General features: G+C 41.7%; 2 protein-coding genes across 3 annotated transcripts in view; one reads left to right on the forward strand and one right to left on the reverse strand.

Annotated features, from left to right (window-relative positions):
* tbc1d13 (TBC1 domain family, member 13) overlaps window positions 1-1,569 on the reverse strand; it is a 7,587-nt gene extending 6,018 nt beyond the window's left edge. For both annotated transcript variants that reach the window (XR_007827264.1, XM_051104931.1), the window contains exon 1: window positions 1,241-1,569. Coding sequence is in view for 1 of the 2 variants with exons in the window: in XM_051104931.1 (XP_050960888.1) it covers window positions 1,241-1,263 (23 nt within the window). In the remaining variant the exon portion in view is untranslated. The remainder of the gene's footprint in view (window positions 1-1,240) is intronic.
* A 2,425-nt stretch (window positions 1,570-3,994) lies between these two features.
* zer1 (zyg-11 related, cell cycle regulator) lies at window positions 3,995-14,994 on the forward strand. The gene is made up of 16 exons (XM_051104923.1): window positions 3,995-4,294; window positions 4,690-4,973; window positions 5,049-5,199; window positions 7,561-8,015; window positions 8,528-8,701; window positions 8,789-8,903; window positions 8,985-9,131; window positions 10,022-10,195; window positions 10,362-10,577; window positions 11,039-11,080; window positions 11,567-11,686; window positions 11,811-11,926; window positions 12,005-12,193; window positions 12,508-12,605; window positions 12,987-13,089; window positions 14,300-14,994. Exons 2-16 carry the CDS (start codon window positions 4,804-4,806, stop codon window positions 14,355-14,357), a joined length of 2,328 nt encoding a protein of 775 aa, XP_050960880.1. The 5' UTR covers window positions 3,995-4,294; window positions 4,690-4,803; the 3' UTR covers window positions 14,358-14,994.
* The last annotated feature ends 892 nt before the right edge of the window (window positions 14,995-15,886 follow it).

Consider the following 15,886-nt stretch of genomic DNA (forward strand, 5'->3'; position numbering starts at 1 on the left):
CACTGAAGTTTAATAGCACTGCTTGTGTCTGATATTCCTCTATAAGACGCACGAAAACCCTTTCATATTCATATCTAGAGCTTTGGGTCGAACACAAACTCTCTGTTCCAGAAACAGACGCAGAACTGACAATCAATACAACACTGTCACATGATCAAGCCCTCCAATCACAAGACAGTCTGGATATGGATTGATACAAGCTTCCTGACCGTCTGACGATGAGAGGAAGTCTTAAAGAGACAGATCAGACAAAAATCGGCATCTGTCATCAGTGTCTCTCTCTATTCTGCAACATTGGACCCCGTTGACTTTCATTATACGAGCAAAGAACACAGAGACATTTCTCAAAATATCTTCTTTTGTGCTCCAAAGAAGAAAGTTTGTTTGAACCCAGTCTGAAACACCTCAGCTGATGATCTATTTGTCAACTTACATTTCAAAACCATGAAACACTTTTGTTTTAATGGACACATCGAATGAGACACAAGTGATCCATCACACACGAGCTCATTAACACGCTCATAACTAGCTGGTTAAAGCCTAACCTGGTGCCTGTAACTCAGATCTGAACTTCGTCAGCTGTTTTAAAGGATTCTGTTGCTCATTTACAGGCGTTTCAGAGACACATGAGACTCAAAGCAGCTGATCAAACACAAGAAATGAAGCTCCTGGAGACATTCTCAGTGAAACTGCTGAGTGACTCTGATATCAGCAAACCTCACCTGGATGATCATATTATATCATTATTATTATTGTCCCGTAAATGGTTCTCAATGCGACTCAATGGCATCAAGAGAATAAACATTCACAATATGATTTTCTGCTTTAGATCAATGTGTATTATGAGATGTGCCACACAAATAAAAGCGGCTTGACTTGAATTTCTACACTGACCACAACAACAGCAACTTCTGCTCGTGCTCTGATATGTAAATACTATGGTACACGAATGGAGTAACGATTCGGTCTCGTGGTAAATATCAAAGTACCACAGTGTTACTGTATTGCATGACACACTCGATATCTGTCACGCGACTGATGTTTGATATGTAATCAGCTGAATGTTATCTCACTCACACACACACACACACACACACACACACACACACAGTTGAGCGGTGTCATCACGCTTCAGTCGCGCGTCTGCTGTAAACGAGCTCTTCTGCGCGTGTAGTTGATGTAAAGTGTGTGTGGTTGAATGAAAAAGCGCTTTTTGTTGCGTGTTCATTATGTTTCTCACCTGTTTTTGTAGGAACTCGACATGTTTGACTGGCACAGTCACGCGCTGCCGGAAAAACAGCCCCGCCGGAAACACTGGCGCCCGCACATTAGTTCCGCCCAGTGCACCGCAACAACATACACATTTACAGGATCATGGTCGATGTCTGGAGTCATGTCACCTTTATTTAAATAGCGCTTCATACAACACAGACTGTGTCAAAGCAGCTTCACAGTGATAAACAGGAAGATATCGATGCAATCTTTAACTATAAAGCAAATCCTAATTCCGCTGTAAAGCTTCTGCAGCAAGAATGTTTGTTCCTGGAGCCCCGACACTGCACACTTGCATCTCTCCTTTGTCTGACACACCCATTTCAGCTCTTTAAGTCTACTAATAAGTTAATAATCTGAATCAGGTGTGTCTGATTAAGGAGATGTGGAAAACATGTTGGGGGAACCGCTGGTGTAATGACATGGAAAAACACTTAAACTACTATTAATGAAACACCTGAAAGCACCTGATGGCACGATTTTGAATGTATTTTGTATGCTTATTCGTTCATTCATGAATTATTAGTGTGCTACTTACTGTCATTTAGGGGAAACCCATTGTTCATATCTGATTATATCTGATCACACACGAAAACAGTGACATCTGTGACATGTCACATATAAACACATTAAACACATTAGTCAGCTGCCTCACTGCCCTTTCAGGCATACTTGAAATGGCATACTTTCTTACTGCCTACTGTTGCAAGTATTATTGCAGAACAGGTCGTTTTTATTAGTGGCTGTTTTGTTAATATCGGTAGTATATTGTAAATATTATTATAATTTACATTTGAACCATTTTAATGTCTTTTTAAAATACTGTTATTACAAACAATATTATTTATTATGCTTTTTACGCTATTGCTATTCGTAAAGTATATCATGGTCAAGATCTCCTCTATTATATAAAGTAACAAGTTTAATTTCACCAGAATATCTTTATTCATATAGCCTATATGACGCACAGGATTGTGGGAAATCGAAGGCAGCGAAGGATACATCTATACTCTTTGCATCTATGCTGCCTTCAAAATTCGATCAGAAGAAGGTGCCTCCGGAGACACAAAGTGAAGCAGAATCAGTAGGGGTTCGATCTTCGAGTGGCATGTGACCCGTCAGTGACTGGTGGCAGCTGGCAGACGAGGCTGAATCCAGCTTCTTATTCGCAGCTTCTTATTGACGCTATCCGTTCCACCTTAAAAATGCGATGCTTCCGCCTTTCTTAGCTTCTTATTCACGCTCGACTTAGGAACCGTCTCTTTTTCAAATACGAACCATAAAGTATAGTCAAATGTAAATAACACTAAGAGCGAAAACAGGCTGTCAACATGAAATCTAATTACATTATTCGCAACCACCCCAGGTACCCTAGCAACTGCCTAGCAACACCTTAGCAACAACCCCAGGAAGCATAGCAACTTCATAGAAACACCCTAGCAACCACCCTGAGTACCCTAGCAACCACCTAGCAACACATTAGCAACCACCCTGAGTACCCTAGCAACCACATAGCAACACCTTAGCAACCACCCTGAGTACCCTAGCAACCACGTAGCAACACCTTAGCAACCACCCTGAGTACCCTAGCAACCACCTAGCAACACTTTAGCAACCACCCCGGGTACTCTAGCATCATGCTGGAATCATGCTAGAAACATGCTAGCAACATGTTAATCACACTAGAAACATGCTAGCAACTGGCTAATCATGCCAAAATCATGCTAGTAACATGTTAATCATGCTAGAAACATGTTAATAACATGTTAGTAATGTGTTAAACTTGCTAGCAACATGCTAGTAACTTGCTAATCATGGTAACAACATGATAGTAACCATAGCAATCACCCTGAGTACCCTAGCAACCGCCTAACAACACCATTGTAATCAACCTGAGTACCCTAGCAACCACTTAGCAACACCTTACCAACCACCCCGGGTACACTAGTAACCACATAGCAACACCCTAGCAAACACCCTGAGTACCCTAGCAACCGCCTAGCAACATATAGCACCCACCCCATGAAGCATAGCAACCACCCTAAGTACCCTAGCAACCGCCTAGCAACACCTTAGCAACCACCTCGGGTACCCTAGCAACTGCATAGTAACACTGTAGCAACCGCCCTGAGTACCCTAGCAACTGCTTAGCAACACCTTAGCAACCACCCTTGACACCCTAGCAACCACATAGCAACATCCTAGCAACCACCCCAGGTACCCTAGCAACCGCCCTAGCAACCACCCTGAATAACCTAGCAACCACATATCAACACCCTGTCTATCTGTTTCTCTAATAGACTGTGTTGTCTTCAACATTTAGACTTTAATCTTTCAAACTATTTCAAAGTGAAAACAGTCAAAGTCAGTTCAGCAGATGACATTTACATCTCAAATATAACACAAAGAACCAAATCAAAACAGCACAATATTAAACTTAAATCACATCTTTAATTATGGATGAAAATTGATATGTGAATTCAAGAGGAAACGTTGAAATTACATCATATGTCACGTTATATTTGGAACACACACACACACATATATATATTGTTTAAGAATGAAACAAGTTTGCATACAATATTATGAAGTTGTCAACATATTTAAGAGAGAAGTCATCATGGGTTCATAAAAATATCTTGAAGAATATGGCAGTGTATAAATAAAAGTTTTATTTTTGTATTTATATATTAATAAGAGAACATTTATTTATTATATTACAGTCAGAAAATACACGGGCAGCTGTTTCTTATCAGAACATACAGAGATGAGCGCGTTCATTTTAAAGTGCGCTTCTTTAATCGTTTCATGTTGGACAAAAGCCATCGGACTCCATCCGTCTCCGTCCGATCACTCTGAACAGGAAGTGATCGTGTTTCGCGCACAGGTGACCCGGATGTGTCGCAGGTTGTGTTGACATCAGAGCGGCGGCGATCATCATCATCATCATCTTCAGATCATGTTCACATTTCTGCGGTTCTTGTGAGTCGAAGCGACGCGTCAGTCGTTGTGCGGGCGTCAGGTAAGAGACGGACACGAGCGCCGCTCGCGACAGCCGCTGTCAATCAGCGATCACCGGCGGTAAACTCACGCGCTTTATTTAGCAGGCTAACGGCTAGCGTCGCGCTAACGCTCTTCACGAGATCAACATTCACACACAAACATCACGGAATCAGCGGAGCAGACACATCTAGCGCCGCATTCACACCGATAACGATTCAATGCGAATCAGAGAATCAAACACGAACGTTTACATCAGTCACTGTCAACAACAGCGCAGTCACAACAACAACAGATAATGACAGACATAAACACAGCAGAATATCAGATGTGTGATGAGATTCAGACATTCTGAGTGTGTGTGACCCATGAAAGCTGTGCTGTGTGTGTGTGTGTGTGTGTGTGGTTTCATCTCAGGTGGAGCAGCTTCTCTTCCCAGCATCTCCATGTGTGGCTCCTGAGCGTCGTCGTGTCGTGTTGTTGTTCTGTCCTCCTGCTGACCGACCCGAGGCCGAGCGCGGCGCCGTCACCATGGCGACTAAAGTAGGAGACGACCCGGACAGCCTGATGTCTCTGTGCACCGTCTTCTGCCTGAAGAACCTGCGGAGAACCATGTGCTACAGCGACGGAGAGCGGAACCGGCTCCACCTGCGGCCCGACGTCTTCCTGCCCAGCGAGATCTGCGACCGGCTGGTGAACGTGTAGGTAGAGGAGCCGGGGAGGGTTTGAGGCGGGCGACGTGCGCCGAGACGTGACCTGATGCTTCTGATCCGCAGGTACATGGATCTGGTCCACACTGACAGCGACTTCGAGCCGCAGGACGGCTTCTTCCAGCTCTTCGGTGACCCGCGCAGCACCAGACTCACACGCCTGCAGCTCAGGGAGGATCTGGTGCGGGACCGAGACCTGGAAGCCATCGGGAAACAGGTGAGGAACCGCCGTCCCCTGAGCGTAATCAGTGTCAGATCTTTGCTTCCAGTGTGAAATGGGTTATCCCAAATCCAGAATGATTGGATGTTGAGATGTGGGCGGGGCTCTCAGAAGCGTATGCAAATCAGCGTGACCTTGAAAGGATTTAATGATGACGTTTTGATTAAATATCAAGGAAATGCACTGATGAAGTGTTCACAATAAGGCCCCTAACATACATTTAGACAGTAGATATGGCAAAATTTCATTCGATGCCGACTTCAGTGTGCGACACACAATACTTTCACTTTCAGTGTTGGTTCTTTCTTTATGGTTGTAAAACAGACGGCTGATGATCACCTGACCCACATACTTTCACTTTCAGCTCGTCCTGCTGTCTTGTGTGTGATCGTGTAATAGTGAACCGAAACGTTTTCATTCAGAAATAATGAGGCTAGTGTCAATAATAGCAAATATATTTACTCTGAAATTGTGATTTTCGTAACAAACAGCCTCTGTCAAACGCAGCCAAATAAAGACACAAGATACAGTGAAGTTCTAGCACACAATAATCAAAGCATGTTTCCACAAAATGAAAACGAGGTTATTATAATATATAATAAATATATATTTATTATTTGGTTGCAAAATGTACATATATTATTGTCTAGCTGTATGTGTAAAGTTGGATATATAAGTACATGCAGCTTTAAAATATTTTAAATGTTAACATCATGATTTTTTGTAAAACTTTTAAACAAATGAAATGTGAAATGACTTTTGATTTGATTAATTGAGCTGTTCAGTTTAAAAGATTTGCTGAAATGAAATGAACTTTCCACCGGGTTCGTGTGAGGTGTTTAAAATGCTTGAGTTTGACTTTTTGACATTTAAGGCCTGGAAAATCCTTGAAAATAGCAACATTCTTGAGAGGTACTTGAAAAGTGCTTGAATTATTGAAATGCAATGTGTCTTTGAAATAAGTGTTAATTGTTTGTAATAAGCACATGCAAAATTCACGCAATTCTGCTTATTTCAATTAATGTCATAAAACTAGCGAGCTAAGGCAGTAGTAGTACCGACGGTGTCGTGTAAACATGACTGAAGATGGGAAAAGAGAAACAGATGAACCGAATCAATTCAGTGAGTCATCTACGCTGGAGCCGCTCCGATTGGTTCAAACTCATGACTTCGATCATTCAGTTCAAGCAATTCACTAGCAAAACTGTTCGAAAGAGCCATTCATTTTCGAATTTCAACATCCCATTTAATGATTTTAAAAAGCACATATAATGATGAAACTCAGAATTTAAAGGGGTCATTGGATGCCCATTTTCCAAAAGTTGATATGATTCTTTAGGGTCTTAATGAAAAGTCTCTAATATACTTTGATTAAAAATTCTCAATGGTTGTGTAAAACAACACCCTTTTTACCTACCCAAAATCAGCTCTGCAAAAATCATCTCATTCTGAGGGATTGTTCCTTTAAATGCAAATGAGCTCTGCTCGCCCCGCCCCTCTCTTCTCTCTGTGGAGTGACGAGCCTGTTTATTTTAACCGCGTTTAGCCGCTAAACTTCCCAACTACCTCATTATTAGGAAAGGTGAACGCAAAGATTCATAAAAAACCCTTATACTCACTTCTGCTGTGAAGTGAAGCTGGATCAGAACTTCGGAGCAGGTTCATGAATAATTTCACGTATAATGAATGATCTGAGATGACAGTTCACAAATCGTTATTCAGATCTGGATTTTGGAGCAGTTTTTTTTTTCCCTGATTTTTTTTCTTATGTGTCATTTAGCTAGCTGGAAACACAAATGAATTCAGTTATATTTTCACCGTTATGTCGCCACCAATGCTAAAATCAAACCTACGGCCTTGCTTTTTATGTATACAATTGAATATAATCTATATTTTAAGTTGGCATCGCAGCTGTTGCTGCCAGAATAACAATCCATTTTAAATGTTATGCGCTTTATTTCTCTTTCTCTTCTTAAGTTGACATCACTGCATACTTTGCATGTGCTTGGCTTTATTTTTGCCGTTTTATGAGTATATTTTTATTTATCTGTTTACCTTTTTTTTTTTTTTTTTTTTTTTTTTTTTTTTAAGAATTTGAAAGAGAAGACATTGTTTTGATAAGTGAGATCTCTGATTGAAGTTTTTGAAAATCGAAAAAGTATTGCTTAAAGTTTTTGTAAGTCCTGGAATTATGTTTACAGTCTATGTACAAACCCTGTTTCCAGCAATTTCAGCAACTGCAAACAAAACTACTGATGTTTTTATCCAGAAGTTCTCAAGCTCATGTAGTCTCTATGGGTTTTTCTGTTCTCCACTATTTTGTGTTTTCATGAGAAGTCTTTGTGTGGGTGTTTGTAGGATCTGATCGAGCTTCATCTGACCTACTGTAACCGTCTGACGGCGCGCGGCCTGCGGACTCTCTGCAGCTTCAGGCACTCGCTGCTGTCGCTCAGTCTGTTCGGCTGCTCCATCATCTTCTTCAAGAAGGGCGCCGCTCCGCTGGCGTACGGCGAGGACGACGACGACGAGGATCTGGAGGAGCGTCTGCACCGGCACACGGTGGACCTGGACTTCAGCTTCCAGGGCTTCAACCGTCTGCGTCTGCTGAACCTGGGCGGCCTGCCGGTGGAGGTGGACGTGGAGACGCTGCTGCGGCCGCTGCCCGCTCTGACCTCGCTGGACCTGTCGGGCGTCCACCTGCCCCGACCGGCGTTCCTCACGCAGTGGAAGGAGCGACTGGCGTCTCTGGTGCTGTATAACGTGGAGCTGACGGAGGATCTGATCCACACGCTGCTGCAGATGAGCAGACTGAGGTGAGACGGAGCCGTCGCATCGCAGCGTAAACACAGCGATTTAATGTTTTTAAATGAAGTCTGTTCTGCTCACTGAGGCAGCATTTTTTAAAAATACTGTAAAAATTATGAAATATTATTACGATTTAAAACAGCTGTTTTCTATGTGAATATCTGTTAAACTGTAATTTATTTCTGTGATGCGCAGCTGAATTTTCAGCATCATTACTCCAGTCTTCAGTGTCACATGATCCTTCAGAAATCATTCTAATATGCGGATTTGCTGTTCAACGAACATTTATGATTATTAGCAATGTTAAAAACAGTTTTCCACAATATTCCACAATTATTGTGGAAACTGTGATGCATTTTATTTTTCAGGATTCACAGATAAATAGAAAGTTCAAAAGAACAGCCTTTATGAGCATTATGAGGCTTTGTGAGCAGGACAGAGATTGTGATTATTCCACGTGTTTGTCTGGTAGTGGATGTGGGGCAGAGCAGTGATCTGTTTTCATCTGTTCTGTCTGCAGACACCTGGATGTCTCGCGAGAGAACCAGAGAACGTCTAAATTCAAGATGACGAGGAAGACCTTGAGCAGTATCGTTCAGAGTTTGGTCAATCTGGTGTCTCTGGACATCTCTGGACACATCATGCTGGATAACTGCACGGTGCCGGCGTTTGAGGACGCCGTGGGCCGGCCGAGGTGAAGACGTCCACCAAACACACACACACACTCGTCACGGGCCGTTCCCTCTGTGTTTGTCTGAGCGTGTGTTTGTGTGTTTTGCAGCATCGAGCCGTGTAAGAGCAGCATTTACCCGTTTCAGGAGCTCAAGAGACCGCTGCAGTTTTTAGGACTGTACAACACCACACTCTGCAACGTCACACACATACCTGCGTATAAGGTACTGCACACACACACACACACAGTTTCTCCTCTGCTGTCGTTCAAGTGCTCTGATTGTATTCGCTGTGTGTGTTTGCAGGTCACCGGCTCCAAGAACGAGGATCAGATTCTGAACGCTATCGAGGCGTACACAGAACAACGACCCGAACTGGCTCATCGAGCCATTAACCAGCTGTTTGACATCGCCAGGATTCAGCACTGCAGCCAACTGCTCAGAGCACTGCAGGTCACACACACACACACACACACACACTCGCTTTATATAGAACAGATTGTTTTCCTGAGCAGCTTCACATTAATAAACAAGAAAATAACAGTGTTAAAGGAGAAGTTCACTTCCAGAACAACAATTTACAGATAATGTAGTCACCCCCTTGTCATCCAAGATGTTCGTGTCTTTCTTTCTACAGTCGTAAAGAAATTATGTTTTTTGAGGAAAACATTTCAGGATTTTTCTCCATATAATGGACTGATATGGTGCCCCGAGTTTGAACTTCCAAAATGTAGTTTAAATGCAGCTTCAAACGATCACAAATGCGGTTGTAAACGATCCCAGCCGAGGAAGAAGGGTCTAATCTAGCGAAACAATACAATTTAAATGCTTTTAATTGTTGAAATAATACAATTTAAATACTTTTAAACTCAAACACTCGTCTTGTCTTTCTCTCCCTGAACTCTGTGTATTCTGAGTCAAGACAGTTCGGGTTTGTCGAAAAACTCCAATCGTATTTTCTCCCTCAACTTCAAAAATCATTTCAAAATCATCCTACATCACTGCAGAAGAACAGACACAGTGTTTGCAAAGTGAACATGCAAAGAAGATCAAACACCCTTAACAAAAAGGCAAAACAGTGATGTAGGACAATTTTGAGGGAGAACATGAGATGGGAGTTTTTCAACATACACTGACTGTCATGAACCGATAGTGTTGCTGTTGCAAAGTTTGTGCGTTGTGTGTGTTTTTTTGTTTTTTGTTTTTTTTTTGTTTTTAAGCTCAGCTCAGTTCAGGTTTTCATGTATCAGTGCAGTTCAATCCATAATATTCCTGACTATTAAACCCCATCCAGTGCAGTCACGTGATGTCTGACTGTAGTATGTAACGCGTGTGTTTTCCAGCTGGTGATCACGGCGCTGAAGACTCATAAATATGACAAGAGCATTCAGGTGACGGGCAGCGCCGCTCTGTTTTACCTCACCAACACTGAGTACCGCAGCGACCAGAGCGTCCGTCTGCGCAGACAGGTCATACAGGTGGTGCTCAACGGCATGGAGCAGTACCAGGAGGTGACGGTGAGTTCAGCAAACACACACACACACACTCAGACAGAACCCACACCACAGATGTGTGAAGGACAAGCCAAACACGAGGCTTCTGTGATCTGAGCAGCAGTTCAGGATGTCACTGTATGATTAACTCTGTGTGTGTGTGTGTCTTGTATTGTGTGTGTGTGTGCAGGTCCAGAGGAACTGCTGTCTGACGCTCTGTAACTTCAGTATTCCTGAGGAGCTGGAGTTTCAGTATCGCAGAGTGAATCTGCTGCTGCTGAAGATCCTGGAACCGGCGCGTCAGGACGAGTCCATCCAGCGCATCGCCGTCCATCTGTGTAACGCGCTCGTCTGTCAGGTGGACAACGACCACAAAGAAGCCGTCGGCAAGATGGGATTCGTCAAGGTTGCGTGCCGCTCGTTGAGCTCCTTGTGTTTTGTGAAGTTGAGATGTTTGTCTGTACAGAAATCCGTCTTGTTCTGCATTTATAAAGCAATGGTTCACTCAGAAATGATCATTCTGAATATTCTCTCATCATTTTTGTTCATCCATTAAAAGTCGAGATTTTCAAGCTTCCAAAAAACCCCACACATGATAACATCATAAAAACAATCCGCGTGAATCGAGTAGTTTGACCCAAGTCTTCTGAGACACTGTTGCTTTATATGATGGACAGATTTAATATAAGCTTTTATTCTCAACACTGAATGAGTGAGGTTTGTTTGAGCTTCTGTTTACCGTATCTGATGTGTTCTGTACATGTGCATTTCACATTAATGTTGTTTTTAATGGGAATAGCTTTGGATTGTTAGCATGCGATGCTTAGCATCTGTGTCCATCTGACGGTTTGATTTGTGTCGTCACAGACGATGCTGAATCTGATCCAGAAGAAGCTGCAGGACAAAATGGTGAGTCACTACTGGCTCAGATTCATCACTGATTCATTGTTCGTGACGCGTGTGCCAGTGTTTTTTCGGTATCGCTAATATACTGTTATAGTTTTGTTCATATTTTATTTGTTTGTTTTTTGTTTTAATTTTAATTGACTTTTCAGTAGTTATGTTCTGTATATTTGTCATTTATATTAGTTTTTGCTTGTTTAGTTATTTTTGTACTTCAGCAAGAACTAAACGGAAATGAGAAATGTTACCTTGGCAAAATAATGTTGTTTTTTTGTTTGTTTATTTCAGTTAATTTTGTTTTTGTGTTTTATTTGTTAGCTTAATTTCAAGTCATGAAAATATTTTTTTGTTTTTTATGTATTTTATGTGATCTCAATTTTTTATTTTTTTAAATTGTGTCCCAGTAAATTTAATTCTGGTAATGAGAACAAAATTTTCTGGTTTGAGTTTGAGTTAACAGTGATGTGTGTGTGTGTGTGTGTGTGTGTTCAGTGTGATCAGGTGATGGAGTTCTCGTGGAGTGCGCTCTGGAACATCACAGACGAGACGCCTGATAACTGTCAGATGTTTCTGGAGTGCAAAGGCATGAATCTCTTCCTGGAGTGTCTGAAGGTGTGTCTGAGGTCTCTTATGACCCGTTCATCACTGTTTCACAGTGTATACTGTGTATGGCCGTTTCAAACACACCGGAATCACCCGTTCCTCTCTCACCCGTCTGATTTCTGCTGTCCCGCAGGAGTTTCCTGATAAGCAGGAGCTGCACCGTAACATGCTGGGGCTGCTGGGTAACGTGGCTGAAGTGAAGGCGCTGAGGCCGCAGCTGCTGACCAAGCAGTTCATCACGGTGTTCAGGTGTGACGGTGTTTTTCTGCGCGTCATTGTCTCAGTGTTTGCTGTGTGAGTGTCTAACGCCTGCGTCTCCGCTCGCAGTGACCTGCTGGACAGTAAAGCGGACGGCATCGAGGTGTCCTACAACGCCTGCGGCGTCCTGTCACACATCATGTTCGACGGGCCGGAGGTCTGGACCATGGAGGAGCCCCTGAGGACAAGCGTCATGAAAAAAATGTGGGATGCCATCCAGAGCTGGGACGTCAACTCGCGACGCAACATCAACTACAGGTACGCCGGCGTCCTTATGGACATTTCGGTCTTTTTGATCATTTTGACCAAGTCCCCATTGAAATGCATTTAAAAATGAAATTTTGCATTTTAATTGTGCTATTTGAGCATACAGTCACACATTCTTTGCTAACAGGCTTTTATTCTGTTGACAAGGCTTCAGCAAGGCTTTTACTATTTTTTTTTAAATTTGTACTATTTTGGCACTGTTTCTCTGGTTTGGCCTTTGGAACAAACACTCGGTTTATTCCTGTTTTCTACTTCTGCTGGAAAAGGCCAACTAAACTGATGTACTTCCGCTTGTGTGTTTGCAGGTCGTTCGAGCCCATCCTGCGTCTCCTCCCTCAGAGCGGCGCTCCGGTCAGTCAGCACTGGGCCACATGGGCGCTTTATAACCTGGTGTCAGTTTACCGTGAGTATCACACAGTCATTAAAACCACCATCAACAAATACGACTGAGAGGAATAAATAAATTACTCTAAACTAAATTAAACTCAGAGGGATATTTCACCCAAAAATGACTGTTCTTTATCATTTATTCTCCTTCATATTGTTCCAAACCTGTATGAGTTTCTTTCTTCTGTTGAACACAAAAAAAGATATTCTGAAGAATTTTCTGAAGAATTGGTTACCTACAATCTTCAAAATATCTTCTTTAACACTTTAATTTCTTTTTAAGTTTAATTGTGAGCGATCTGAAGCTCTTCATGATGACAGACAAATGCATTGTTCTCATTCAGTTCAGTTCAAACAGGCTTCATTTTCTCTCTCTCTCTGTGTTCTGGTCCTGTAGCGAGTAAATACTGCCCTCTGTTGATAAAGGAGGGTGGAATCATTCTGCTGCAGAAAGTTCTAGAGCTGGAGTCCTCTCATCAGGAGACCAAGGACATGGCACGGTAACAACACACACACACACACACACACACACACAGAGTCTCTAGAATCAACTGAATCTGCTTGTTAAACTGATTCATGATTCCATGAATGATTCTTTTGATCTTTTGAGGAGGAAACTCTTCCAATCAGTAACTGATCTGAAGTATAAACTCAACAAACATACTAGACGTGTTAACGTGTCATTTTAACCCTGTAAAGACTGACATATGAAATAACAGTCAGAAAACAAAAACTCTTTTTTTCATTTATTTGAGTATCGTATTTGATCATCAGGCTTTTATGGCTCACACAGTCTGATCTCGTGAGAATATGGAGGGAAAAACAGCTCTGTTTTATTCAGAGACTGCAAAAACATGAATTTGCTGCAGATGCTGATATTTATATGATGAAATTCTGCTGCTTGTGATGTAAATCAATGAGATCTTTATAACAGCAGAGCAGATACTGACATACAATGATGTAATTATCAGTGTTCACTTGATCTCCAATAATATGAGTTAGTAAAATGAGATTGAAATGATCCAAACATATAATGCAGTGCAATCCAATGATGACTGAGAGATGAACAAATAAACGTTCCTCAAAAGATGTGACATGTTTTGGAGGCTTGTGAAGATCATTCCTCCACTGAGGAACAGTGAAAGTAAAGCTTCTTGAAACAAACGTTCCTTAAAAGATCCTGATGATCAGATTTGAGTCTAAAAAATGATTCATGGAGAATCAAGTAAAGCCGAGCTGCTTCAGTCCAGTAAATGTTGAAATATGACTACAGTTATTCTGACGCTTACTTGATAGAAATCAGTGAAGATTTGACAGCGAAAACACACGTGAATCACCAGCTGAAGGAGGACAAATTTATTGGACAAACTGTAAACTATCAGTCAAACGACAGGATTAACAAACATTAATCACGTTGATCATTTAGACGCCTTAGAAATGTGTGTATCGTGTGAAACGGTAGCTGTGGGGTTAATGTTTTGCTAATGACAAAGTACACATCATTCATACACAGATTGGGATGAGTTCTCATAACCCAGTGCGACATCAGTTTGATTCTGATTCGTGAGTCGTTTGAGCAGTTCATTCAAAAGAGTCGTTCATGAATCACATCATGCTGAGGCATCTCATGTCATGTAATCATTCAGTTCTGAACATAGAGAAGCAGTTCTGGATTGGTCTAACATAGCGTGTGTGTGTGTGTGTGTGCAGTAAAGTGATGGAGCAGTGCGAGAACTTCAAGGAGGATCCCATGGACACCAGCAGGTAAAGGTGAGACGGACACCAGCGCCGGACGCCCATCTGTGTGATGTTCCTCACTGGCACTGACGGCACAGAGACACGTTTGTGTTCATGAGGAGGACGTTACGCGGCTCTCCTACAACACACGTCTGTCACGTCACACTACAGTGAGCTCACGAGTGTGTGTGTGTGTGAGTGAGTGTGTCGGGCTTGTTTCTGTGTTGCACATGGACAGCAGCGAGAGCTGCATTATTCTAGGGGTGTTTTTCTTTGTTTTTATTTGTAAATGATAATGTGCCCGAGTGTGTGTGTGTGTGTGTGTATATATATATATATATATATATATGTGTGTGTGTGTGTGAGTGCGAGTGTGAGGACGTTCTGCTCGTGTCTTTATAAGGAACAACCTTGATTATTTGTCTGGAGGCAGAGAGATGGACATATAAGCTTGACTGAATCTTCTCAAGGGTCTCATGATCATAAACCCGTGATGGATCAAACGCGATGACCCTGAGAGAAGCTGTTCTTCTGTTCGCGCTGGGAAGGAAGTTCTCGTCTGGATGTTTTAATGGCGTCACTGTAAACGCTCCCGGTTGGAAATCTCTCGAGGTCCCGGCGGAGAATTCAATCACACACCTGTCATTAAAGCGATTATCTTTTGGGGAGCTCATCATTTTCCTTATGTTGTATTTTTAATCATATTCACTTTTTATTTGCAATCTCATAATGAACGTGAGCGACTGGCAGCGGAATCAGCGTTTTGCGTGTATGTTTATCTCCAGGAACGATGACGATGACGACGATGATGATGGTGGTTTATCAGACGTGCTTTTATCTGCGTTTCCAAACGTCACCTGCGGGTTTGTGCTGTTGAACGTGGCGCTTGTTTTTCTACACGATTCTGAACTGCAATAAAACCATGATGTACTGAAGTAAGATGTCCACACAACACTGGGTGTAAAGAGAGATTATTAATAATAATAATAATAGTTGTCCAACACTCTGTTCCAGTCGTCTGGCTGCTGTCGTTTTTTCTTACAGATGGTGATGATTGTCATTTTATTGTATCAGCTCATCAGGTCTGCTTATAAATCAGTAAAACAGCTGTACATGTGATTATCTTTACATTCTGAATTTAAACACAGGCTTCTGGTGTTGGAACAGTTTTAGATATTTTAATATTTCAATATCTGTGCTTTGTCTGCAGTTGAAAGGTTCTTTTTTTGTAAAAAAAAAAAAAGGCCTGTTATTCACTTCTACAGAATTTATACAGAATCTCTGTTAGGATGTTTATTTAACTCTTTTACGATTATAAAATCATCAAATACAGAATATTATGGAACTTGGATTTCAGCAAAAGTGACTTCACTGAAGAATTGATTTCTTTTATGCTTAAGATTTTTTTTTTTTTTTTTTTGCAAATGTGAGTTTTATAGGGAATTACTGGTCTCTTAAAAAAACACTTGTTTTCTTGTTTACAAATTTATTTTGAGGGCTTAAACACTTCTACTAGCAGAATCTTTGTGGAACATATTAAATGAGGTATTTTCTTCATTT

The sequence above is a fragment of the Labeo rohita genome, unplaced genomic scaffold, assembly GCF_022985175.1.
Source record: "Labeo rohita strain BAU-BD-2019 unplaced genomic scaffold, IGBB_LRoh.1.0 scaffold_84, whole genome shotgun sequence".
Lineage (NCBI taxonomy): Eukaryota > Metazoa > Chordata > Actinopteri > Cypriniformes > Cyprinidae > Labeo > Labeo rohita.

Bases quoted from the DNA above. Each gene is read 5' to 3' on its own strand.
- zer1 (XM_051104923.1), top strand. From the start codon at position 4,804: ATGGCGACTAAAGTAGGAGACGACCCGGACAGCCTGATGTCTCTGTGC. The intron at 8,904-8,984 runs GTACTGCACACA...GTGTGTTTGCAG, and splicing joins CACACATACCTGCGTATAAG to GTCACCGGCTCCAAGAACGA. The intron at 10,196-10,361 runs GTGAGTTCAGCA...GTGTGTGTGCAG, and splicing joins AGCAGTACCAGGAGGTGACG to GTCCAGAGGAACTGCTGTCT.